The sequence below is a fragment of the Pleurodeles waltl genome, chromosome 1_1, assembly GCF_031143425.1.
Source record: "Pleurodeles waltl isolate 20211129_DDA chromosome 1_1, aPleWal1.hap1.20221129, whole genome shotgun sequence".
In the NCBI taxonomy this organism is placed as follows: Eukaryota; Metazoa; Chordata; class Amphibia; order Caudata; family Salamandridae; genus Pleurodeles; species Pleurodeles waltl.
In genome coordinates, this window is record NC_090436.1 from 899,459,003 (window position 1) to 899,486,194 (window position 27,192).

The 27,192-nt window shown below is 45.4% G+C and overlaps 1 protein-coding gene across 2 annotated transcripts in view; it reads right to left on the reverse strand.

Annotated features, from left to right (window-relative positions):
* The window catches only part of VPS13A (vacuolar protein sorting 13 homolog A), a 1,844,906-nt gene that overhangs the window by 1,450,079 nt on the left and 367,635 nt on the right, over nucleotides 1-27,192 (reverse strand). For both annotated transcript variants that reach the window (XM_069230089.1, XM_069230094.1), the window contains exons 15-16: nucleotides 16,155-16,284; nucleotides 1,209-1,303 (exon numbers count right to left, since the gene is read on the reverse strand). In XM_069230089.1, the coding sequence (XP_069086190.1) occupies nucleotides 1,209-1,303; nucleotides 16,155-16,284 (225 nt within the window). The remainder of the gene's footprint in view (nucleotides 1-1,208; nucleotides 1,304-16,154; nucleotides 16,285-27,192) is intronic.

The window sequence follows — 27,192 nt, forward strand, 5'->3', positions numbered from 1 at the left end:
AAAAGAAAAAGCATATTAAAGACATACTTCATGCAGCGGCTTTCAAGGAGACAAAAGTCCGGGCTGTAGAGAAATATTTCCTTTATTTGTGCTAAGATCCACAAAAACAACCTAAAACATAAGAATCGGAGAGCCATTAAGTATATTCTATAGCACCTAATAAAGGTCCTGCACATTCTAGTCACTGGCTTATCAACCAAGAAATATAAAACACAAAACATATCCGCCTAAACCGAAAAAGTACAATGGGAGAGAGAGACACAATTATATATGCACCAGGCCAAATGGCAGCGTTTGAAAATGCAAACTCTAATTTGTGATTTGTAAAACATGTCTTTTCATTCCAAAATAGATTTATTCACAAGGGATGGATAGTGAATATCCTTACAGAAATAAAAATATTTTTCAGGCAGTAGGAGTAAAAAGAATTTCAGTATAAATACACGGGTGTGTCACAATTCCCAACACAGAATTCTGAACATGCTATGTTAGCAAATAACCTAATATATGCATTTGTTTAAATACTCATAGGAATCTGTAACTGTCACAGTTTCTCAAGAGTACTCTGGGAGATTCTTCCTGGATTCCTAAAAATCTGAAATGTATAGGTCACTATATTGTAGAAGGGGTGACTGAACTTCCAGATTCGTCATAAACTGCCCAGCCTTTTTTTTCCAAGGAGAGACACATGGCGAAAAGACTTTTCATTAAAGCAATCAACTAATGATATTATTAGATATTTCAAGAACAAATGACAGATCTTTGATGGAAACAACTGCTTTTGTCTGGATTTACAGTACAAGAAAATCAGTGACAATGAGTTGATTAAAAGGTAATCAATCATCAAGTCCACTTTACCATTATACAATTCCACTTATTTTAAACCCTGTGACTCAGAATACAGAATTGAGAATCATGAATACTTTTTGTGCACAATAATGACTCATCGGTCCATAGAAATTAGTTTAAGGAAAAGTTGACGATTCTTTTAACACTTGTTGTATAATTGTCTATTTGCTGCTTCACACGTTTTTAGTTTTCTTGAATGCTATAAAATTATGGTATATAAAAGAACATAGAAATTTGCTGAGGGTCATTAATTAAGATGACTTGGAATATTCAGTGTACAAATATCTATTAAAACCATCCCATGAGGCTAGCTGTACAAATATTGTCTTATGGTATTTTAGTACAACTATTTCACTCACCGATTTTGGTAAAGTTGGATCAACAGCTGTTGAACTGTATCCAATTGCTGCACAGAGCTTATCCTTTTCTTCTGGAGTCATCATTTCCTCAAGGCCTGCGAAAAGCATGTTTTTATGATTACAGTGGAAAGGATTCCAGGGAAGAAAAAAAAGTACTTTCAGTTAAATGTAATCCTGCTGCAATTTCTAGTATTGATGCTCGACTACCTTACTATTTACAATCAACCTACAGGCTCTTCAGCTGCTTGTTCAACATTTTTTGTTGACTATGCATCCATTTGTTCTATTAACAGATTTATGAAGTTCTCTGCTACTCACTTGGGATGGTAAATATTTTACAGACAGAAAAAAGTTACATTTAACAATGGCCCACTACACTGAGGCCCTAATTACAACATTGGTGGTATATAGACTGCGTACTGCCGCAGAGGCGGCCGCAAAAAAAAACTGTCGCCATGGCTACCAGCCGCCCGCCAAATTATGACCGTAGCCGGAATTCTGCCAGAAGGATGGCGAAAATCCGTCTGCAGCCAAGGCGGCGGATGGCAATAAGGTGGCACTGCTGCCAGCAGCAGCGCCACGCCAGTAGACCGCCACAGACCGTATCATGACACATGATACGTCCTGGCGGTGTTCGGCTGGTGGACGCTGCTGCTGGCAGCAGCTCCCCGTCCCGCCTCCTGCCAGAGGACCCTCTGCAATCATGCAAGTTGGGTGCTCCGACACGGGAGGGGGCTGGGGGGTGGTGTGTGTGTGTGTATATATGTCTGTGCGTGTATGGATGTGTGAGTGCATGAATGTTGTGTGCATGTATGTATGTCAGTGTGTGTGGATGTGTGTGTTGATGGATGTATGCATGCATGAATGAATGTGGGTATGAGTGTGTGAATGCATGTGCGTGAAGGTGCGTGTATGTCGTGGGGGGTCTGGAGTGGGAGGGAGGTGTGTGAGGGGGAACCAGGGAAGGAGGAGGGGGGCAGGGAAGACCCCTATCAGTGACAGGGAAGGAATTCCCTGTCACTGATAGTGCCTACCGTCACGTTTTTCGTAGCGGTAAGATTGCCATGAAAACCATGGAGGTAGGTGGGGTCATAATCCCGCAGACGGGCTAGTGACGGCCACCTGGCTGGCTGGCGGTTTTTACCGCCATGGCGGACGGTCTTGTACATTGGCGGTATGGCCTGGGCCAAACTGCTAATGTCATATTATGGGGAAAAGTACCACCAGCCTGTTGGCAGTACTTTTTTTTCCATTTTACCGCCGTCCGCCAGGGTTGTAATGAGGGCCTGAATGTCATTTGTAGACTGACAACGTTTTGGTATTTATTTTTCAAATTCCATCTGGAAGGCAAGTTAAGGAACAGGTATGCAAGAAAACAAAAGGGGAAGAGTTGTGAATGGGTCATGAAGCCTACAGTTCATGTCAGGAGTATAAGGATCCATTTCTGATCATCCAAGTTATGATTACCCACTACCAGTAAGACGTGCCTGATGAACCAACTGCAAAATGCACAAAGCAGTGCTACTGCATCGCAAACGGCAGAATTGCTCATCATCTCAGTCTTGTGATGTCAAATACACAAAGTACTAACTATCTCTCAGAATCATGCGCCAAGCTTCATAGCGGACAATAAGACCTAAACTGAGCACACTTCTATAGGACAAATACACTAATTGTTTCAGCAAAAGATGTTTGCTAGATGGCTGATTCTGGAACCTTTGGAAACCGGGTGTACGTGCCCCCAGTTGGCATTAACAATAATGCAACTATATCTAAGACGGGGTGTGGCAGGCATTAACTGCTCTCTCAGCCTCTATATGAAAACAAGTCTTGCCATGTATGAGGCACTAAATGGCAGATCGCGACTGCATCTGCCAGGGCCGACAGTGCACTCTGTAGTAAATAGCACAGTATCTCTAATCATTAATAAAAGCACAAAGCTGTGTTAACCTGACAACGTGCCAAAATTGTTGAAATGCTGATTTTGAAATACCCAGAATCCGCTAGCAGGCGGTGAACAACAGAAGCTTCCTCTTAAGATACTTCATCATGCAAGATAATGCGATTCCCTCAGACACCCCTAAAACACCGGATAATCTGCCGAATAAATTAGACCAGATACTTGCAGCAATAACAGAAACTGGCACAGCACTGGAAGCTACGGTAGAAGCATTAGCCATTTATCTAACAGTACCATGAGAGAATCAATATAAACTGACAGAAAAGGCCACAGACAACAAGCTGAGGTGCAGCCACAGTCAGATGCTATTGCCAGTCAGATGCAAGTTCTTACAGCGCAAATGCAAAATATGGATAGCATTGGAGCGATGTAAGGGTTGGAAGGAAATCATGCTATACTTTATGTTGAAAACTGCCTCAAACCTGGCAGTGCTCCAGATACTTTACCTTCACATTTTAATTTTGAAACCGCGAACAGAGTACCAATCACGTAACCACCACCCACTTTAGCCCTGATATCCACTGTAGCAGAAATCATGAACTCTTCTATGCTATCTTAGCAGGCCTGCGCCCTCACTGAAAAAGCTCAAGTCATGTTTTTCCTGTCTATACAAATACTGTACAACCACAACGATTATTGTTTGTTCACACAAGTGAAAAAGAAGTTGCATGACCTTAGCCAAAAACATTGTGTCACTTTTTCCCTGTGAAGCTTCGAGTTGAAACGGATCAACAATCTTATTTTTTCAAGGTGTTGACGACGGACTGGGAGGAAATATAATTTACGGGGGATAATAAATCAACACAACCACAAGTTGCTGCAAACCGCAGAACTAAACATGTAAGAATGTGTGAACAAAGTTTGCGATTGAACCCTACCCAAGTTGGGAGCGGGGTCCCTGGCTCTCCATGAACCATATTGAACTTCAGGATACTCCGTCACCTGTCGTGGCGCTAAATGACCTGACCTCTAAACCTCCGTTCCTTATGTTTGACCCCAGGGCATCAACTGAGGTCCCACCACTGACAAAGAGGATTTTAACTCTGCAGAAGTACCTGTAACAAGCCAACAGACCACAGATTATATTGTTTTATATAACTGGGTATATAGTTTACTGATGTCTTAGGGATTTAATATTTGTGTGCACATTCACCTCTGCTTATGCACTTTATAGTTGCTACTTGACTGGCTCTAAAAGAACCAACCATTTTTAAACCTATGATAAATTCCTGCTGTTGCAATGAAAAAATTGGAAATCTTCTGTCTGGCCAGTGGACTATAAACTGGAGATAGTTTGTTTCTGCACTGTCCAACATTTCTTCGCACCAATACACTACGAAGTGTTGGTCGTTTACCCAGAACTCTTTTGTGCTGTCAAGATAGAATGACAATGCTATTTTGGGTCCAGGCGGTGGAGTTGCTCCTCTTCTTTGGAAAAATTTGGAGGAGCGTTGAAAGTGTACGAGGTGACAAATCAAACTGGCCCACATGCAATGGTGTCATCACTTATGGGAGTAAAGAGGCCCTAGTGTGAAGCACCAGTTTGTCTCGAAACACATTCAAGTACGGAGGCTTGGATGACAATGCCTGCAGCTCACTCCACCTCCAGAAATATGTTCTTGCCAAGAGAAATGCTGTCTTGAATGTGCTGTGGAAAGAAACCATGCACCACCACTGGATGGAGACGATACTCATGATCCGCTAGGTATCTGTGGCGTTTGTATGCTTTGGTGTCCAAAGAACCTGCCAGGTGCTGAACTACCAGGTATATGCTCTGCAGTCCAGCCATGTCCGGAGACATAGGGCCTTTTGACAAAGGGTTCACTAACCCCATTCTGCCCTGTTTGTTGCAGTACCACATGGAGGTGGTGTTATCCGTGAACACCTGCTCTAGCCTTCCCTTGATGGAGTGTAGGAAAATAGCATACATCCACTTCTCAACTGGTGTCAGTGTTTTTTAAACTGTAGTGCACTGAGTACTGCTAATCAGGACCCCAGTGTCTGTGCTCTCTCCTCTAAATTTGGTTACAAGGTAACTCTTACATCACACAACTGCCATACTTGTGCACCTATGCAAGTCCCTAGGATATGGTACTTTGGTACCAAGGGCATTGGTACACCTGGGGTTTCCCATGGGCTGCAGGATGTATTATGCCACCCATGGGAGCCCATGCAAACAGTGTCTGCAGGTCTGCCATTGCAGCCTTCAGCCTTTCACTTTAGATATAGGGCTTGTCTTACATCAGGGACACTTCTCTTGAACACTGCGAGTCACCCCTATGGTAGGGTGTTTAGCCCAAGGGCAAGGTGCATGGTCATAAGTGTGAGGGCACCCCTGCATGAGCAAAGGTGCCCCTACAAACCCCAGACTCAATTCACTGGGCTTTGTAAGTGCAAGGAAGCCATGTTAAGGTATGTAGTGGTCACTGTTCAACACAAGTAGTTCAACTACATAATGGCTTCACCGAGCCTATGCATGTTTGGAATCAAACATGTTGAAATCAATAAACTACACCGATTTCAGTGCTAGTTGCATGATACCATGTACTCTGGGAGGTCCTTGAAGGATCCCTCAGAACTGCCTGTACAGCCCTGCAGGGTCTGCATGCCAGCCCGCGCTGCTGCAGACCCCAAGCACGGTTCTTTCCTCCTGCTGCTAAGCCTAACTTGAGCAGAGAGAGGCAGAACAAAGTTTCCCGTAGGAGGGAGGTGTGACCTCTTTATTAGAACTAGATATGTCTGGCTGGGGTGGGGAGCTTTGATGGGCACATTTGGTGCCCTCCTTGCATAAATCGGTTTGCACCAGTGCAGGAACCTCCGGTTTCTCCTATGGTATGAAACCACACGAATAACAGGGGAGTGACCAATCACCTGTCCCCTATGGAGGTGCACAGAGCTCTGCCAGGTGGCCGGTTGATTCTGTCTTCCAGGAAACAAGATGCGCAGAGGCCCCTGGGAGCATCTGACTCGTTAGTCCAGCTGGGTGATGTCCATGATCCCCTCTGATAGGTGAGTCACTGCAGATCGTGACCAACCCTCTTTTAGGGTTACTTAAGGGCTTTCCTGAGAATGGATCCTCAGATTTGTTCAGCAAGACTCTACAAGGAACTCTGCAAGACATCTGCTCCTAGCCTCCGGTACCACTGCTTGTCTGCTTTTGGAACTGAAACAAGACTGTATCCAGTTGGGAGGTCTGCCACTGCAATTTTGTTTCTCCAGCTTCGGCAAGATTTCTGCAACATCCCTGGCTGTGCATCCTCCAGAGTCACAGGGACTCTGTTTGCATCCAAGAAGCAAGAAGGAATCTCCCTTGGAAAAAGAAGGAGTCACTCTCCTGCATCCACATGCACCTTAAGACAACAACGACCAGCTGGTGGATCCTGCTGTCCCATTGACATCGAAAAGCTCTGCGACACAGGTGGTGGTTCTGTGGTCCTCTCCAGGTCCCACCTGTTTTCTGGCCACCTTTGGGAGACGATGTGCCTTTGCTGCAGCCACTGCAATGGAACTCCTGTGCATCGTGACTGACGCTCTTACCAAGGCTTTTTGACTTTTCCTCCAGGAAATCTTCAAGCTTCAAGAGGCTCCAGCCTCCAGCACTCTACAACTCAGAGTTCAGCTTCCACTCTGCAACTCCGGCGGAGTGGGACTCCTGCATTGTTGTGTGGCTGAGGACTCCCTGGAACTCCTGTCAGTGGGTCACTCGTGGGGGCTTCAACTACTCCTTCTGGCTCTCCTGTGTGCTGAGGGCCAGCCCCTCCTGACCCCCTCCCCTCAAGTGTCTGGTCTCTCAGACCTTGCTGGCCCCCGAAATCCTGCAAACATCCTACAACTTTGTCTTGCATTTGCCAATGCTTTTTGGCAGTTCTACTGACCACTGACCCCTACTGCAATCTGGTGACTGGCGTGAGACTGCTTGTGGGCAACTTCAGGGATCTTCCTGCATCCCCTGGACTGCGCATCTGGGGTTCTTTCTTCAGCAGCATGCAGGAACTTCACCTCTAGGAAGGTGGGCATTGCCTACCTGCACCGCTTGGACATCTCTGGGTGTCTGGACACAGTCCCCTTCCTTTTCAGGTTCTTCACGTCTTGAATCCACCTTTGGGTTCCACCTGTCTGGTCCACGGGTCGCAACAGCAGCTGGAGAAACGAGGCTCCCACTGACTCCAACTAAGGTTTCCGACGACACTTCACCCCTATGCACCTGGGCTCCCTGGTGTAGGTACTCCAATCTTAGGGGTATCCACGGGTGTGGGTATTATCCAACATTCGTGCCAACTGGTTTCCCCAGGGTACTCCCAGAATGGTCCTGAATCTTAAAAATTCCAACTGCAGCTATCCTGTGTTAGCCTACCGGACACCCGGCTCAATAAGAACTCTGCACCCGGGCGCCTGTGGGATTTCGGATATCTACCTCTGGTAAATCCTTAATCCCCAGGCCCTTGAGATTCTAGCACACTTACCTTGGTTGGGCACCTCCATTATTATAACACTTTTAGTATATGATTTGCCCACTCAATAGAGTCTAATGTATTCCTATGCTTTTCCTGCTAGCTGCCAAGTGTATATTTTGTATGTAGGTATCCCCAAGTGGAGATATACCAATGTTAGTCTAGTAGGAGTAATAAAGAATATTTTTTGCAACACCTAGTGTGATTCTTTCTTGTGTGAAAATCACTGACTACTGTGGTATTGTAAGTGCTTTACAATCCTCCTCGATATGCCTGAGCTGCTCTCCGCAGCTAACCCTAGAGTGCTTTAGTTATCTAGGCACCAAAACACTATCACTAAGCCTACAGAGGGTAGGAAGGCTTTCAATGGCAGTCAGATCGCTCGGAGCTCCAACAAGTTGATGTGGGGTTGCGATTCTTCCTGAGACCAGAGTTCTCTGATCTCCACCTCTCCGAGAGCTGCCCATCCCAGGAGTGACACATCAGTCACTATTGTAAGATCTGGTAGGGGTGGGGAAGGGAGAGAAGTCTGCCTCTGACGCAATCACAGTTTTTAGCCATTGCAGATATTTTGCAGTTACCTCTGAGATCTGGACCATGTCGGTCCAGATTCCCCTGATGCTGCACACACAAACTTTAGGTCCCACTGCAGAGCCCACATATGCCAGCAGGCATGTATCACCAGCAGGATGCAAAAGGCCAGGAGTCCCAGCATCCTCAGAGCCAGTCTCACCAAAATCCAGGACAAAGGCTGAAACATCTGCAAGTCAAACTGCACTGTGTCCAGAAAAGCTCTGATGAAAGGGAGCATCTGAGAGGGAGTTAGGTGTGACTTTGGCATATTTATAGTGAGCCCCAGTGAATGTAGGTGGTTCGCTGTAGTCTGGAGGTGGGAGACCATAGCCTTGGGCAAGCCCACCTTCAACAGCCAGTCATTGAGATAAGGGAAGACTATAACCCCTGATCTCCGCAGATGAGCCATGACCAACACCATCACCTTGGTGAACACCGGAGGGGTGCTGATAAGGTTGAATGGGAGTACGGTGAACCAAAGTGCTTGTGACCTACAGTAAACTGCAGGTAACTTCGGAGGGCAGGAAGGATGGGAATAAGTAAATACATGCCCAGCAAGTCCAATGGTACCACCATACAGTCTCCCTGGTCTAGGGCAGACAAGACCTGAGCCAATGTGAGCATCTTGAATTTCTCTTTTTTGAGAAAGAGACTGAGGGTTCGCAGATCTAGGACAGGTCGAAGGTCTAAGTAGCGGGGATAGCAACCACTGCCTAATTATAATATTGGAACTCTCTCTATGGCTCCCATGGCCAATCGAGCCGTGACTTCCTCGTGGAGCAAGGACAGATGATCCTCTGTCAGTCAATCGTGTGGTGGAGGTATGGGGGAGGGGAGGTATGGAAGGGGAGGGAGTAGCCCCTCTAAATGATCTGTAAGACTCACCTGTCCAATGTAATGGACTGCAAGGCAGAGATGATGACTGATTCTGCCACCAACTGGACACCCATCATCTTGTAGGGCAAGATTAGTAGGGCTTATCAGCTGTGGCTGCTGGAGCATACCTCTGGCTACCCGACCCACAGGATTGGTATGAACCGCACCAGCACCCATGCACAGCTTGGAAAGCTTGCATAGGATGGTGGCTGGAACAGGGTTGGCGTGGTTGAATGACCCTTCCATTTCTACCAAAGTAAGACAGATTGGGGATGACGCAGGGCAGCTGTGAGGCCCAAGGACTTCGCCGTAGCCTGCAAGTCCTTAAAGAGCTCTAGCGCCTAGCCTGACATGTCTCCGAAGAGAGAGGTGCCATTGAAGGGTATGTCCTTGAGTATAGTCTGGACATGCCCTGAAAAGCCAGATGTTCTCAGCCAGGTGTGGCGCAGGAGGGCCACCGTCAAGGAAACTGCCCTGTCCAGCGAGTCCGGTCACATTTAAACCAAACCTAATGGTGAACTTCGCTATCTCTTTCCCATCCTTGACCCCTTGGGAGAGAATGGCCTGGACCTCTTTCAGGACCTGTGGCAGCTCCTGTGCAACTGTGCCCCATAGTTTGTGGGAATAGGGGGCCCAATAAGCATGCAGTGTTCACCAACCACAATGCAAGGATGGTGGAAGAAAACATCTTACTTCCTAAGCTATCCAGCCTTTTTGATTCCCTCTATGGAGAGCAGCCCGGCACAGGTCATGGGAGGCAGAGGTCTGGACGACCAAGTTCTCAGGGGTGGGGTGAGGAAGGCTGGGTCCCCGGGAGCGGGCTATGGCAGTGGGAAATTGTCCTGTTCACAGGAGCCCCTGTGCAAGGCTTGGATCATCTCCCCAGTAGGACATCAGTCAGTGCTTCATTCACAGGGAGCCGGGGTTCGGAGGAGGAAGCTTCCGGTTGAAGCACTTCGGTTAAGGTGTTCGTCTTGACTGCACCCATGGGTAGTTCGAGGTCCAGGACCTCAGATGCCCTCTTCACCACCACAGTGTATGTTGCTCGCTCCTCCATAGCCACGGTAGGCGGAGAAGGCAAGCCAGTATCTTGAGATGTATCCAGTCTGCTGGCATCACCCTATTCCTCACACCAGTCCGCTCCGGCTTTGTGTCAGATTCGGGAATCCAAATGGGGCTGGGGCCACTGGCGGAGCATCGGTGTTGTGAAGGTCATGGTGATACAACCGGCGCTGGTCCAGATCTGTGATCAGATCCATAAAGGCCCAGGGGAGACGAGGCCTAAGCTGCCAGTGCTGATCCTGATGGGCCTCCTGTTACCCTGCGGGCGTGAAGGCACTCAGGAGGGGTCGCCCGCTCAAATACACAGTGCAAAGCCTTGTAAAATTCTCTGAGCTGGGGTCACTCCGGCTTCCAGAAAAGCAGGGAGGCATGAAGCCGAACCTGGCAATGGCTCCTTAGATCCGTGCCTCGATTGCTAAAGTTCCTTCATCGCTGATGGACGAGGAGAAGTCGAAGCACACTTCGAATTCTTGGGTTTTTTTTTATGTCTCTTTCCTGAATGCCTGAGGAATTGAAGTGGAAAGTAAAGGACTTAGGGCTCTCCTTTGGTGGTCTTCCAACCTTTTTTTCAATCAGGACGAGACCTCCTAGGAGTAGTGCACCACGGCATTGCCTGCCGGGCCACTAGCAGCTTCAGGGGCCGCTCCCTCAAAGCCTTCAGTCCATGGCCCGGTAGTCTGAGCACGACTTGGAGTTGTGGTCATGCTCGAGACACCACACTCATACCAAATGGGACTCTACCTTACATTACACAATGAAAGGCTCCACCCGGTTTGAAACCTGTCTTTGTTGAGGACATCGTCGACACACCAGGAGGAACGTCTCCTCAAAAAATGAAGTTGACAAAATGTCGAAAAAGGCATGTAAAAAAAAAAAATAAACAGAGGGATAGCTCTTCTCGTGATCAGCGTAAACTGGCGTGGAAAGAAAAGAAATGACATCAAAGCGTCAATGCGGCGTCTATCTAGGTGACCACAATGTCAATTCCAGGCGTGGACATCGCCGTGCGGAGCCGATCAATACCACTTATTGGCGTGCAGGGGGAGTGCTCACAAAATATCTCCCAGATTAAGTCTGCAGCCTGGAAAAATTCAAGTTTGACACGTGGGAAAGGAATCTGTGTTAGAATTCTCTATCAGGTTAGTTTTTTTTGTTCATGATTGAGGTCAAAGGGGCGGCGATTGTGCTAGCAACTAGCTGGATAGCTTTAGGTGGACACAGTTTGAAGGGGAAACCCCGACTTGACGTTAAGAAGGTGGAGCTCTATTTGATCTTCTGATATTTTTTGTGAAAGGAGAGAGGACCACTTCATTTTCTGTAGTTCCATCTTTACTTTTGCCCAGGTTTAATTTTGCCTGTGAATCAGGGTTTGCAGAATTCTGTGTATCAGGAGTAGGAGAATCAAATTCCCCTTTCTTTTCACATCTTCCACACCCAGAATCCGTCCTTTGATTCCACCGGCCTGGCACAGGATCGCAACAGCAGCTAGACAACTGTGGCCTCCACTGACTTCAGCGAGGGTTTGCGAAGTCCTTTCACCCCTATGCATCCGAGTTCCCTGGTGTAGGTACTCCTGTCTTCCGGGTATCCTTCGGTGGGGACACTGTCCAACCTTCCTCCTGTTTTTGGGTTTCCTCGGGGTCCACTGGGAAGGGTCCTGAAACTCACCAATTCCAACTGTGACTTCCCTATGTTAGTCTATGGGATGACGGGGTAGGTAACCACTCTGCACCCGGTCACTGGGGACACTTGCTGTACTTACCTCTGGTCTTTTTGTTCTTCCCTGGCCCCTAGCTAACTACCACACTTACCTTGGTTTGGGTTCACTATTTGGCATTTCACTTACTTAGTATATTGGTTTGCCACCACCCCCATAGGGCCAGGTACATTTTATTCTATATCTGCTTGTTCTTTGGTGTATATATTATGTGTATATATCTTTAAAGGGAGATATCCCAATGCTAGTCTAGAAGTTGGTGCTGTAATAAAGAATCCTTTATCTCGGCAACACTTGTGTGGTTCTTTCTTGTGTGGGAGTTACACCAAACATCAAATGGCCAGGAGAACTATATGTCAGGACCGGAGGCGAGTATTAGGCCGATCTTTCTTCACTTTATTTTAACTAGCAGCCATAAACATATCACACATAACAAAATCAAACTACATTTCCCCCCAAAAAAACACTGGGAAATTGAAACAGTTCATCCAATACGGGCGCCACAGCTTCTCTAAAGACTCCTCCCTGACACTCTGTCTCCCTTTTTAGGGTCGAGCCTGCGTTGCATGCGCTCGCACACGTGTATCGCAGCGAGACGCTTTAGTTATTAGAAAAGGGCTCGGAGCCCTGTCGACGTCACATCAGTGTGTTTCATTGGTTCGTGGGCTTCCATAGTAAAATCTGCTTGCTTTCATTAGTGGAAGCCATGCACACGTCATGCCTTTTCGACCAAGTACAGAAAACATGAGAGGCTCGCTGTTTTCTGTCGGATCGTGGACTACTTTTTCTCTATTTTCCTAGCGCGATTCCGCTTGGCAGAAGTCGAGCCCTTTACACAGTTAATTTCACTTTTTCGGGTTACGTACATAAAAGCACTTTTGCCGATAGATGAAAAGTCGGGTTAGGAGTTTACAACGCGATCAGCTCTAACATGAGCAAACGCGAGACCCGATGCATTGCAAAAGCTTGTTCTTCGCTGCTCCAGCAGCCTCAGGTAAGTGTTTGCATGCTCCGTTCTCCGACAACATTTACCGTGTAGTTGACTCTGATTTTACGTCCTGGGGGCAGGCTAAGTTCATGGTTTCAGTGATTTAATGCCATTTGTCGTTGGTGTTACTGTTTAATATGTTTTTAATTTCAGCGGCAGCCGCAGAAAAATTCTCCCTCCTTCGTGGCCACTTTCTCTGTCTCAGACTCTGTGGCGCGGTGCGATCAGCTGGCCACTAGGGAGCCCGCGCTCCTAACATTTAACGCACTGTGCACTCTACCCCCTGGCAGCCGACGCCTCACTTTAATCGTACTGTCAGTTACAGTGGTGAAGGGCGTCCAGCTGCAGCTTGGTAGGGGGAGGGGAACAGGACAGAGTTTTCTTTATTTAGTAGAGCGCCCGCATCTTATTCAGAGCCCCCACCTGGGATCCTGGTTAAGGGGGCATTGCTGAGGCAGTGCAATCAGGACACGATAAGGGAGCATGGTGTCCCAGGCCAATTTGGAGCCTAAAATCTATCTCTCTATCTATCTATCTGCTGGGACTCACCAGTACTCATGGTGCCCTCAAAGTCAGACCTCACTCTGACTCTTACTCCCTGCACTATGCACTGCACTGAAGAATATTCAGAAAACATCACCTACCTCCCTATAGATGAGCACTTCTGTCATATTTTGGATATGTCAATTTTTAAAGCTGTTTCCCAGGTGGTGGCGCCCTTGGAGAGAGATTCTCCAAGTTAAATCTCAGTGCCAGAAAATCCTCTAACAGAGGGAAAATAGTGCTGGGCCTCGGGCCCCTACACCTCCAGGACAGCCTTTGGCACTAATGTCAGATACTAAATTCAAGTGTGTTGACAATACTGGGGTTGATTCTACATGCATTTACCCCCCTTAAAAAGGCATTTGTGGACTCCCAACACCACAACACCACTGATCCTGGCATTTCTGAGGACCCTTCTGTTTCCCCTTTGCAGGTACAACTGGAGGCAGACACCTCTCCTGACTCTCCAAATCTATCAGATGGGGATACTGACCCACCTAGACATAAGGGATTCACAGGTCACCCATCTCCCATTTGGAAGGCCCCAAAGCCAGACAACGCCCTTCAGGAGACAGATATGTTAGATCCGGACAACCTTTGTATCCAGACTCTGTGATTGGTCCCCTGGGCTGAAAGTGACATAGTGTATAGCAGGTGGTCTACGGAAGGCGCTTGATAAGGAAGTGCGCAGTCATCTTCAGGCAGAGTGTCCCAGGTCTTCCCTGGAGGGTAAGGTGGCCATTATGCCTGAAATTGACGCTAAGATGATTACTTTCCTGCCAAAATGTGTCTGTGATCCTAAAAAAAGGTACAGATAGTTCCTGGTGCTCATGTCAGGATAAGTTGTTGGATGATGCAGGACCCCTGTAAAAAACACTGGATATGGCAGAGGATGCCAAAGCCTCCTTGTTCCATGATGTTTGGGAACAGCAATAGGGCCATTTTGGTCTAAAGGCGCATGCCACTCTTGAACAAGATCGCCAAACTGGCCGAGATGGCCACCTCGGGGGCAGTTCCTATTGCCCAAGGGGGTCGTTTTGGGGACCTCTTCAGCAGGGAGTTGGGAAAGTTTGTGAAAACTTTTACCTCCTTGGATAAGGCTCACACCTCCTTCAGAAGGACCTTTAACACCGGTGTTTTTACCAGAGCTGGGAGTGGAATGGGGCGCTTTACTGTCCACGTTTTGTCGCAATCTCCCTCAAGGGGTTTGGGCTCTCAGCAAAGGTAGTGGCATGATTCCTCCCTGTCTGGCACCTTGTATCAAACCAGAGGTCACTTTCCTCAACGAGGCTGCAGAGGCACGGGCGCCTACAACCCTAACCGAGGTAAGAGTGCAATCCTCCAGTGGGATCAGCCTTTGTAGTAGATTGTCAGAGTTTGCTCAAAGGTGGGCGGCCTTTACATCAGACGCATCAGTCTGTCAGGCAGTGAAGGGGTTCCAGATAGAGTTTAATGGTTCTCCATTCCAACCAATCAGACCCAGACCCCTAATTTTTGCGGCTCCCCAGGTGGATCTAGAGGATGCAGAGATTGTGCAACTTTTGGAAAAGGGTGCAATTATTCTGACAGTGCTCCACCCCTTTGGGTTTTCTAAGCAACATTTTTCTGCTGGAAAAGAGGGACGGAGGACAACGCATTGATCAACCTGAAGGAGTTCAACGAGTGGCTGGTTTTCCCCCCCACTTCAAAATGAAAGGAAATCATCTCTTCAGGGACTTAGTGCAAGCAAACGATTGGATGGTGCGCCTAGATCTGAAAGATGCTTACCTCATGATCCCTATCTTTTTCCCCTCACAGACATTTTCTCCAATTTCAGTGGAGATCTAAGATTTTTTTAATTTACCTCCCTTCGCTTTGGTCTGTCTTCTGCTCCTTGTTGTTTCATCAAGGTTTTGAAGCCAGTGGTGGAACACTTGAGGACATGAGGCCTCAGGTTAATAATCTATCTGGACGACATTCTCATTATGGACCAATGTCATCAAAGACTGCCAAGTTCCCTGCAGTTGACTATCAACCTCCTAGAATCTCTTAAATTCATAATCAACAAGGCTAAATACTCCCCGTCTCCAACACAAAGTTTGCAGTTTCTGGGGTTAGTGGTGGATTCTGTCAAAGATACCCTACGCTTTCCATCGCGGACACTTACCAAAATAAAACACGAACTCAGGAGAACTCTGTCCAGACCATCTACTTCCCTTCGGCAGCTCTTATCGTTATCAATTCAAGCCATCTTTCCCAGTCCCCTAAACATTCAGACTTAACGGCGACTGAAACCCTTTCATCTTTGCTGGTGTCTTACCTATCCCCAATCCATTCCCCTCTTGGACGAGGCCAGAGAAGAGATCCATTGGATCTCCCAAATGGATGCATGGAATAGGTGCACCATTTTTGGTTCCCAGCCTGATATGGAGATAAGAGTCTGATGCAAAGGGCGTAGGCTGGTTTGCTCGTTGTGGGGAGTGTTTTCCACAGGAGGAAAATGGTCTTCCGCAGAACAAACTCTTCACATCAATTGTTAAAATACAGACTGACAAGCTGTCTCTCTCTTAAAAATCCGCAGTGCTGCAGTCTTAAAATAATGTCTAACATTTTCCCGAGTCAGCTGTAATAGTTTCCATATTCACCTGTTTAAATATGTACCAAGATAACATGGAACCTTAAGAAAATCAGTCGCACAATATTACGAAGCAAAAATAAATTATCAAAATATGAACAACACATTACCTTAATATACAAATTAAACTGGAAAAAATTAAATAAAAGAGAGACTACTCACTTCCAGATTTGGTTTCTTGCTGGGTTTGATTGCAATCACCTGACCAGCCCCACATCCAGCCAAACCACCCCTTGTTCTCGTCTTCATCCTTCACTCCTGGTCTATAAATCTTCAGTCCGGCTTTCGCAGCCTAATTATGCCAAAAGGAAACAGAGCCTCAAAAAGAAATACTCAGGTGATTCCAACAGGGACCAAGCGCCAAATCTACCTCTAAAAGCGGCTTCTACTGTAGTGTACAAAGGATAATTTGACTGCATATACTTTGATATCCACTCAGTTGCCATGTTACTCATGTTGTTTGTACTCAAGATTTGGGTTATTTTCTAACTTCCCTGCAATAGTTTTACATTTTCTACACAAGGGAATCCATTTTACGAGGTCTTCATCTTTATATTTGTGATTCTGTACCAAAAACTTTTTTTTCCCACTTTATAATTTTTTTTAGTGCATTTTTAATATGAACACAAAACAGTAAACAAATGATAGTGTGACCAGTTCAGAGGGAAAAAAACAGCATCAAGTCCAAACCATAGAACCTCTGTTATATGCGTAAATGATGCCAATATGACAGTAAGTTGCAAACCTTTTTTCCACTTTATTAACTGGACTGACTGGTGGTCCACAGACCACACAGTTTATTGTGTTTCTCCACACATCCCTTCCACTTACACACATTTCCAGCTACTTCATAAAAAAACATTCCTCTGAACCAGTCTGGAATCTGAGGTATTCTGTCTCTCTTGCTCATCAAAAATCCTAAACCTGGCAGGATTGTCTATCATCTCATACCTTCAGATCGCTCCATTTGTACCCAATGGTACTACTCTGGGGTCCGGTACTGGGGGGTACTTGAGATGTCCATCAGTTTATCATGTATCATCCACCAGTATCTCTGTATGAGCAAAATTAATATGTAATGTAGCTTGTAATAAAAAGTGTCAATTCCACCCACATTCGAGCTAAAATAATCTCTGAAAGTAATTAAATTGGATCAATTTGAAGCCGGAGACAATAGCCAAGACCCCAGCCACCACTCTGGCCTCCTGCCATTCCAAAACAGTCCATCGCCTCTGCATCTAGGGTCCATGAGGCTTGAAACTCTCCAAGTGGGTCTTAGGTATGCAGAACTTGCGTGATATAAAACCTGGAAATCCCCTTACACCCAAACCTTCCAAGCCGCTCTTCATACACAGACTTAGTGCATTTCTGAAAGGATGTTTGGGGGAAGCTACCCAGCCCACAGGTATATAATGCCCATAACCTAACTCAGATAAGAAGGTAAAAGGGTGGATAAAGGTGCAGTTATGCAGTACATTTAGGTACCTAGGAAGAGTATTCATCTTGTAGAGTGCCACGCTATCCATTACGAAGAGTGGTAACAAGGCCAATGCCTCAATCTTTTTGGATGCTTTGTAGAACAGGTGAACTATTAAGGTTCAAGAATCTTGATGGCCGAGAGAGATGGCCAATCCTAGATAAAGGAAGTGGCCCGTTGCACCCTGAAGGTAGGAAAGGAGGACATGGGGTAGAGGAGGATCCACAGTTGGAACATAGTTAGACTTTTTTCAGTTTACTTTCAACCTTGAGGCTTCTTCACAAACCCAAAACATTGCCATAACACTCTAAAGGTAGTCCCATGGGTGCTGCAGGAATATGAGTAAATCTGCAGCATGTAGCACAACTTTATCCTTTTTTCTGTTAGGCCAACAGAACCCTGTTATCTTAACGTCTCTCCAGATTCATTCTGTCAAAACCCCAATTGTCAAGGCAAAAGAGGCGCATGGAGAGTGGACATCCCTGCTAAGTACCTCGTTGATGGTGAACAAAGGAAATAGTATTCCATTAATCCTTACCTGTACCAGCAGGATAATATAGTCTTGGCATATGCAATGATATGGACCACTGTTGGTTCTCTTGAGTATCTGAAATAAGCAGGGCCACTGCACCATATCAAAAGCTTTCTCGTAATCAAAATGGTCATGCCTAGCAAGTGAGAGACTCTAGCTGCAACTTCCACACCATGCAGAGAATGCCTTGTGCTTCAACTATGCATGAAGCCAATCTGACCTTTTTTTTTTTTTTAAACCTTTTTTTTTTTCTTGCCATTTATAAATCATTGATACATATATATATTCTTAAATACAATCTGGACTTAAGGGCTCATTGTATACATTCGGGTCACGTTCAACGACAGGGTCATTTGTGAATCAGCTAGTCATTGTGCTAATCATCTACCTGTGCCTGCCATTAACACTCCCCATCATTCTCATACCCTATTTCTACCCGCGTACTGGATATCCTCAGTTAACTGTAAACCATCTAAACAACAAGGTGGCTAAAAAGTAACTACTAAAAACAAACAGCGCATAGGTGGAATAAATGGTGGCAAGTGTGATCCATTCTAGTTATTACTTCTAGATCATTCTACTGTTGTGGTCGGCTTAAGTGTCCTTCTGTCTCTACCTCTTTGTGCATTGCCCTCTGTTCCGACAGGGACCCACCCCGGTCTCAATTAGAGTCATATTTCCTGTCCAGTGTAGTGTCTGGGTCTCCCATCCCTCCTCAGAGTTCACCCTTCGCTGCCAGTTAATACAGCTTCACTCGTGGCCCCCCCCCCATGCTCATGCCTGTCCTTTAAGCCATTCTGACCTGCATGCACAAGAGTTTGTATAATCTTTTTTAGTCTAGAGACAAATCGTTTGAGAAGGAGCTTAATCTATACATTAAGTAAAGAATTGGGCCTATATGATGTACTGTTATCAGGTGGTTTTCTGAGTTTAAGGATAATGGTGATCATGCCTTTCTCAGATTTATTTGGAGGGAAGCCTTCATTAACATTTCTAGAAACATTACCATCAAATGTGACAAGAGTAAAGAGGAAAATGTCTTACAGAATTCAACAGCAAAGCCTTTGGATTGAGGCACCTTACCTGTCAGCATACAATATTTGCTTGTAGCTCTTCTAGCATAATTGGTAAGCCTTGTGCATCAGACTGCTCCTGTGAAAGTGTTTGCATGATGAAGTAGTTTGTTATGGGATGCAAGTTCTCCATCTAATGGGGGGGGGGGGGTGGGGGGGGGGGGGGGGTCTGAGGGGTCTTGTGCAGTACAGTTCCCTCTAATAATTAGCAAAGCCTTCCGACATGTCAGCCGAGGTAGGAACCAATCGGTCTGCTGAATTACAAATCACTGGAACAATTCTAGTCTTAATATAGAAGCTTGCTCGCTTCAATTCCAAACTAGTACACTTTATATTTGGATATTGTCCATGCAAGCTTGGGCCCTCAGTCAATCGGTGACAGATCATCCAACCTATTGAGGGCAGACACTCAGACATCTGTTTTTAACTTTTTGGGAGCAACACAGAACTCTTGGCAGCCATGAACAGGAAAACATTTTAGTCACACTATTTTTTCAATAAACACTGTTTTATTTATGATAAACAACAAGATTTTCTGCGGGGTTTATTTAACGTGGCACCTACACAATAAAACACAGGGCCTTTGGAGGAGCTGCCTTGGTGATGGCTCAGCTGAAGGCACAAAGCTCTGTCTTCTACGCAGACGCCACTAAATATGGCATACAGTAGCTGTGAGGTCAGCAGAGTACATTCCTCCGCTGATCTCCCAGAACAGAATATAACCCATAAAAGGCAGAATAAGTTCCTAAGATAGTAGGCAACAGCACTTGGTAAAAGTGAACCTGGTGATCATGCATATCAGGGCTGGAACAAGTGCTAAGGAAAACACTGGCCCTGGAAAAGGCACATTTGGCTTCTGAGAGAGTGGTTTATTAGATTTTAAAGTTTAAAAAAATAGTCGTAGGTTGCGTCGGCATGCTGTTCCAGAGGTGTACTTGCTCTGTATGCGACGTAAAAACGTAAGTAATTTCAGAGAGCTTATCTCACATGTACAGGAGTGGCAGAGTAAAGTGCAAGGTTAATCCTTAGAAAGGAGATTGAGGATGGATGTGCACTCTCTTTGTTATTTGAATCGTAGTGTACTATATAACAGATTTCAATGTGCAGTTGGCCTGTAGGCATACAAAAATTTTCAGATTTGTCACATTCTGTCAGTTTTCGCTGTCCAGGTGAATTTGACAAATGTGGCGATATGGTCAAGGCCAAAGGAAAATTGTCTCAATTGAAAACCTGAGAAGTTGGCTATTAGTCCTCATCCATTTAATCGCAATCTGTGATCAGCCAGTATCATTACTAATAGGGCAGCTGTTTTCCTCATTTTTATTTTTATGCTGAATGGGGATATACCCAATAAACATGCCACTGAGGTTCATTCCTGGTCCAAAAGTTATTATGAAGTGTTCCTAATAAATGGGAAGAGCCCATAGTTTTGCCTTTACAAAAAGAAGAAAAAAAGAAACCCAATCTCAAAACTATCGCAGAAGCCAACTACAGACCAATCTTGTTTCTTCCAGCTGCCTCTTCAACTGGTGAGAGTTTTAGATCATTGGCTTACCAGGTTCAGGCATTCGTCAGGTGAGTTTTAGGCATAGCCTGGAAAAGAGACGGCATTAATGGCTGTTATTATTTAACTCAATGGGGCCTTGATAAATATATCCAACCTGCATTTAAATGCTGGATCTCTCAGTTGCAATTGATACAGTTACTCGTTCCATCTTAATTCAACAAACTGATCAAGCTGGTCTATGGGCAATGGTTTGTATCCTTTTGAGCAAAGATAAATCAATCTCTGATTCTTTTCACTCAAGGCCATGGAATTTTGAGTATGGTGTCAAGGCTCCTATTTATCATTCTTTTCAATATTTACTTAGCCCACTTGCTAAGATAATTAAAGCCTCTAAATGTAAAGTCATAACCAATGCATATAACACCCAGCATATTCTAAGATTCAACAAATGACTATGTGATATCCAAGGTCAAACCAACAAATGTTTTTCTATAATTTAGAGATGGATGTATTCTAATTCTCTCAAGCTAAATGCCTTAAAAACAGTGGTCATAAAAATTGTGGCCAGCCTTTCCATGGAAGATTCCCTTTCCAGTGGACAACATAAAAAGTCTGTGCTTCCTGCTGAATAGGGAAATCAATCTCAATCCTCAGAATAATTGTTATTGCATCTTGTTCAAAAAGATGATGGTTTTGAAGAAAAGCATTCCCTTCATTGTAGTGCATCGGAGAGGTCATGTGGTGCATACCACCATCACTCTCCCGACTCTACTAAGGTAATGCCGGCTGCCCAGACTTTCCAGCCACTGCCATCAGCCTAAGAGTGCAGATAATGGCATTTCAGCTGGTTTTTCATTTCAGGAAACTTGTCAAAATCTTCAAGGTCTATCACAGCTTACACTAATTGCCAGACTCCAGTAAGTTCCAATGTAAGGTGCAATCTGTGGTTAATAAAGTCTACTATTGGGCCATAGAGTTCTACAGGAGCTACTACACTGGTACTCCTCTTAACACCCTCTATGCTCAGAAACCTGCCTCTTGTTGACTGTTTAAAAAAAAAAAAGTTTGACAGGGTGGATGATTTTTTTTCTGTTGCACTCCTTCAGCTGCGGAAAATTGAATATTATAAATCTTCTAGGAAAGCAGTTAAGTCCCAGCTGTTTCACAGAGATTCTTTGAATTCATACTTTAGGTTCAGCGCCATGAAGCTCTTGGGTGTACTTTTGAGATTTTACAAGTGGCTCATTCATTCAATAATTACATGCCACAATCCATTTCCTATTTGACGTTCACTTGTGGTTGCTTCACCAAGCCTCCTGCATAAGTGTGATATAGTTCCAATATTTTCCTACTGAATGCTTCTGGAAATTATGATAACAGTGAAAGTACTAGAGTGGGGATGTTTGCAGGACCCTGAATCTCTGCTACACATTTCAGAATGGTAAAAGTAGATTTTCTGCAAACAGGTCTAACAAACAAGTTACTTACCTTCGGTAATGCCTTATCTGGTAGAGACATATTCTAGTTGCAGATCCCTTACCTTAGAATTTTCTCCAGGCATCAGTCTGGATCTGAAGATTGTTCTCGAGCAGCATCCCATCAAATGACGTCATGTGTGCAGGATATGACGTTGCAGTACCTACATAGGCGTCACCCCTGCACGTTGACGTCAGTTTCCTTTCACAACTTTCCACATCAGAAGCGCAGAGCCATGAAGAACACTGACCACTGCTGTGTCAAACTAAGGCCCTTGGACGGGAAGTAACTGTCCCTAGAAATCAGTTCGCAGAGCAGGGTGGATCGGTTAGGAATCTGCAACTAGAATATGTCTCTACCAGATAAGGCGTTACCAAAGGTAAGTAAATTGTTCATCTGATAGAGACCTCTATCTTCAGATTCCTTATCTCAGAATAGATACCCAAGCAATACCATTGCCTGAGAAGGGTCTGCAAAACAAAATCATACTAGGAAGGACTGCAGGACCGAATGTGCAAAGTACCCGTCCCTTCAGACCAGGCTGTCCTGGCAGTAGTGTTTGATGAACGTGTGCAAGGATGCCCACGTTGCTGCCTGACAGAAGTCCAGGACTGGAACTCTGCATGCTAATGCAGTGATTGCAGCTGTTGCTCTGGTAGAGTGAGAGCACAATGTGCAGCACATTTTATTGCAGAGAACAACTAATCTAGAGATGGTTCTCTTCTGCACTGCCCAACCTTTAATCCATCTATAAATCTTTGGCACGATGGAGGTAGAATGCTAACGATCTCTGAGTCCAGGCGGTGAAGTCTCTCCTCTTCCTTAAAAATATGGGGGTGGGTGGGGGTGAAATGTAGGCAAGGTGATGGATTGGTCTGCATGAAAGGGTGTGACTACTTTGGCAAAAAGGAAGCACCACTTTTTCAGCATAGATGGAAAGGTAGGGTGCCTTAAATGACAATGTCTGCAGCTCACTCACCCTGCCACAAGGAAGTCTGCTTTTCATGTTACAACCCTGAAAGGACAATTGTGAAGAGAGACAAAAGGAACAAACACAAGAAATATCAGAACCAAATTCAAATTCCATTGGGGCATGATGAGTGGTAATGGAGGAAACATGTGAGTAAGACCCTTAAGGAACCTAGTAACAATAGCAGACTAAAACAAAGAGGCTTGGTCAGGTAATCTCAGAAATGCAAAGATAGCAGGCAAACAACCTTTGAGGGTGCCCAAAGCAGAGCCCTACTGGGCCAAAGAAAGTATAAACAAGAGGACCTCGGAAAGAGGGTCATAGGGGGGTGAGGAGGTGTCAGACTTGCCAGTGCGCCATGCCACAAATTTATGCCAACAATAGGCGTATACCGTTTTGGTGGAGGGATTCATGGCTGCCAAGATAACATAACATACTTTGGGCAGAAGGTCAAAAGCTGTCAACTGCTGCCGCTCAATATCTACGCAAGAAGGCAGAGACTGGTCAGGTTCAGGTAGGGATTCATGCCCTGCTGCTGTGACAGAAGATCCTCCCAAAGGGGCAGTCTGATCATAGGATTGATGGCCATGCTCAATGGTTCGGGATACCAAATTCTTTGTGCTCAGATCGGAGCTACAAGGATTACTTGGCCTAGATGTTCTTGACCTTCTTGAAAACTCTGGGCAGAAGGAGTATTGGTGGAAAGGCAAAAAGAGGGCTTGAGATCCACTCAAGATGAAAAGTGACGCCATGCAAGCGCCGCCTTGGAGACTCCAACCTGCAGAGCTGCTGACATTCCGTGTTCTCTGCAGAGGTGAACAGATCTAACCAAGGCTTTTCCACTGTGAAAGAGACCTTGCGCCACCTCCAAATGGAGATGCTAATTGTGATTGACCAGGCACTGTCGTCTGAGTTTGTCCACTCTGGCGTTCAGGCAGCTCACCAGGTGTAGAACCACCAGGGAAATGCCCTGATGTTCCAGAGGCACAGTGCAGGGGCGGCTCCTTCACTATGGCAGAGGAGCATCCATGCCCCCCACCTGCAGTAGCAACAGCAAAACCTTTACAGTAAAAACATAATAAACTATTTTTATTATGTTTCTACTGCAAAAGGGGAGGGGCCACAGGCGTGGCAGGGACTGAGGGGGGAGCGCTGTGTGCATGTATGTTTGGCTGGCCGTCTCGGAGTAGGCTCTGTCTAACCCAACACAGTGCAGGACTGGAGAGAGCAGCCAGAGGCTCTCACTGTGCCTCGGAGTGCCCAGCCAGGATGCTCCGTCCAATCCTACTGCTGCTTTCCCTGCAGATGAGGAGCGATACGGAGGTGGTGCGGCAAAACTGAATCTTTTTTTTGCATAACACCCCCTCCCCCCAACCCCCCCAAAAAGAAAAACCACGACCTGTTTCAGTACCACACGGCAGTGGTGCAGTCAGTGAATGTAGGAGGCTGGCTCAGTATATGGTGTACAACTGTAGGTGAAGCAACCTGTACTGAGTCCAGGCAATCCTTATTGATAGTGTAGCGGGTCCTAGATAACCAAAGGGGAAGTTGTGGAGAGCAGCTAAGCCATGTCCAGGAGGGTGTAAAGCACTTGCAAATACCACACAGGTCAGTTAGTGAAGTACACAAAGAAAACAACCACACCAGTGTTGAAAAAGAATGTATTATTTATAATAACACACACACTAAACTAACTTTGGTATATCTCTTGACCGGAAATACATACACGCAAAAATATACTTAGAAACAGGTAAATAAAGGTATAAAATAAGCTAGGCCTCTATTGGGGAGGGGGGCAAACAATATACTACAAAATGGTATGTGACAGCACAACTAACCAAGACTGACACCCAAGGATCTTCAGGACTCAGGAAGAAGTAAAACACCAAAGTTAAGTAACAGTTTCCCCAGGTGACCGTGTGCAGAGGTGTTACCCCGGGACGGTGTCCATAGGACAGCATGGGAAAGCTGTGGTTTTGAGTTTTCGTGTTCTAGGAAACTTATCAGAGGACCCCGAGGAAACCGGTGGGCACAAGGGAGGTTCAAGAGTGTCCACACATGTGGTTAACCAGAGAACTAAAGTGCCAGCACCATGGAGCCCAGGTGCATAGGGGTCAAGTCACGTCAGAACCTCCAGTTCAAATCAAAGGGGTTGCCGGTTGTCCAGCTGCTATTGTGACCCATGGAGCTAGTTGGTGGAACTCAGGCATGGATTCCCGAGAAAGAGGACCTAAGGAAAGAGGGGACAGAGTCCAGACTACTCAGAGATGCCCTAAAGGGGCATGAGGGCAATGCCCACCCTTCTACAAGGAAAATGTTACTTATCCAGTAGACATCTGTTCATGGCAGGTAGTGCTGTAGATTCACATGCTTTGCATAAGTCCGCCATCTAGTGTTGTGCTCAGAGTGTTGCAAGTGATACTGCGCATGGGCATCGAGTCCTTTGTTAGATGGTGAGGTAAGAAGCGTGTATGCATGTGTGTGTGTGTGTGTATATATATGGAAAATACCACTTACCCAGTGTACATCTGTTTGTGGTACGTAGAGCTGCAGATTCACATGCTATGCATTATTCCGCCATCTAGTGTTGGACTCAGAGTGTTACAAGTTGTTTTTCTTCAAAGAAGTCTTTTCGGAGTCACGGGATCGTGTGACTCCTCCTCTCGGTCATACAGCACATGGGCATCGACTCCTTTGTTAAATTGTCGGGTTCGGACAGGTTTCCTCTCACTGTGAGATTTCGAACCGGAAACTTTAGAAAACTTCCTTGATCGTCTGTACTGTTTCGATCGCGTTTCCACATAACTTCAAACTGATAGTACAGTCAAAAACTAAATTTCGCCCTTCTGGATGCGTGCGCCCAACTCAGGCCTGTTCGGGCCTACCACATCGAAGCCTGATGGAACGGACTCCATTTCGATTTTGTCCCCGATACCACGTGCAAAATTCCATACACAGACCAACACCTTGTCTGTAATCTGTGTCTTTCTCCCGATCACAGAGAAGAGGATTGCGAGGCCTGGCGATCGTTTCGATCCAAAAAGACCCTGCATGACCGGAGAGGCAAAAGTATGAGCTTTGAGGAGCTAAAACATCTACACAATAATGCTTAGTGAATGTGTGTGGTGTTGACCAAGTAAGCAGGCTTACAAATATCTGCTACTGGAATGTTTTTTTTTGTTGTTTTTTTTTTAGGAAAAAGCCATAGATGCACCTTTTTTCCTGCTCTAGTAGCTGTAGGGAATAGTATTTTAGCTTTAAGATAACAAGTTTGAATACACCTGACTGTCCATCTAGCTATCCCATTTTTTGAGACTGGACTGCCTTCATGAGGCATTGAAAATGATACAAAAGGTTGTTACGATTTTCTAAAACTTTTAGTCCTATCAATATAATACATAAGAACTCTTTTAACATCTGGTGTGTGCAGAGCTCTTTCAGCAACTGAGTCTGGTCATGGGAAGAAGACGGGTAACTCAAATGATTGGTTAATGTGAAATGGTTAAACTACTTTTGATAGAAATGGAGGGTTTGTCCTAAGGACTAGTCTATCTTTATTTACTTGGAAAAAAGGTTCTTCTAAAGTAAAAGCATGTATTTCACTTACACATCTTAGGGAAGTGATAGTCACTAAAAAGGCAACTTTCTAAAAGAAACTGCAAAGAGCAGGAGTGCATAGATTCAAAAGGTGGACCCATGAGTCTAGTAAGGACAACATTAAAGTTCCATACTGAAGCTAGAATAACCCTCTTCTGGCCTTCCATAAATGCTTTGATTACAGGAATTCTGAACAAAGAAATATGTTTTCTGTTTTGGAGGTAAGTAGCTATAGCTGTTAAATGAAGTCTAATAGATGGGCATACTAAATCTGCCTTTTGTAAATGTAGCAGGTAACAATGTCATGCACTGATGCTTTGAGTGGATCAATGTGTTTAGGTTGACAGTAGCATTCAAAATGTTTCCATTTTGCAGCATAACACTGTCTAGTTGTAGGTTTACGTGCCTCCCTAAGAATGTCCATGCATTCAGAGGGGAGTTGTAAATATCCAAATTTTATGACTTCAGGAGCCATATCGCAAGATTGAGTGTTTCAGAATCTGTATGTCTGATTTGGTCTCGCTTTTGTGTCAGAAGGTCTTGTCTGTTGGGAATTTTCAGGTGGGGA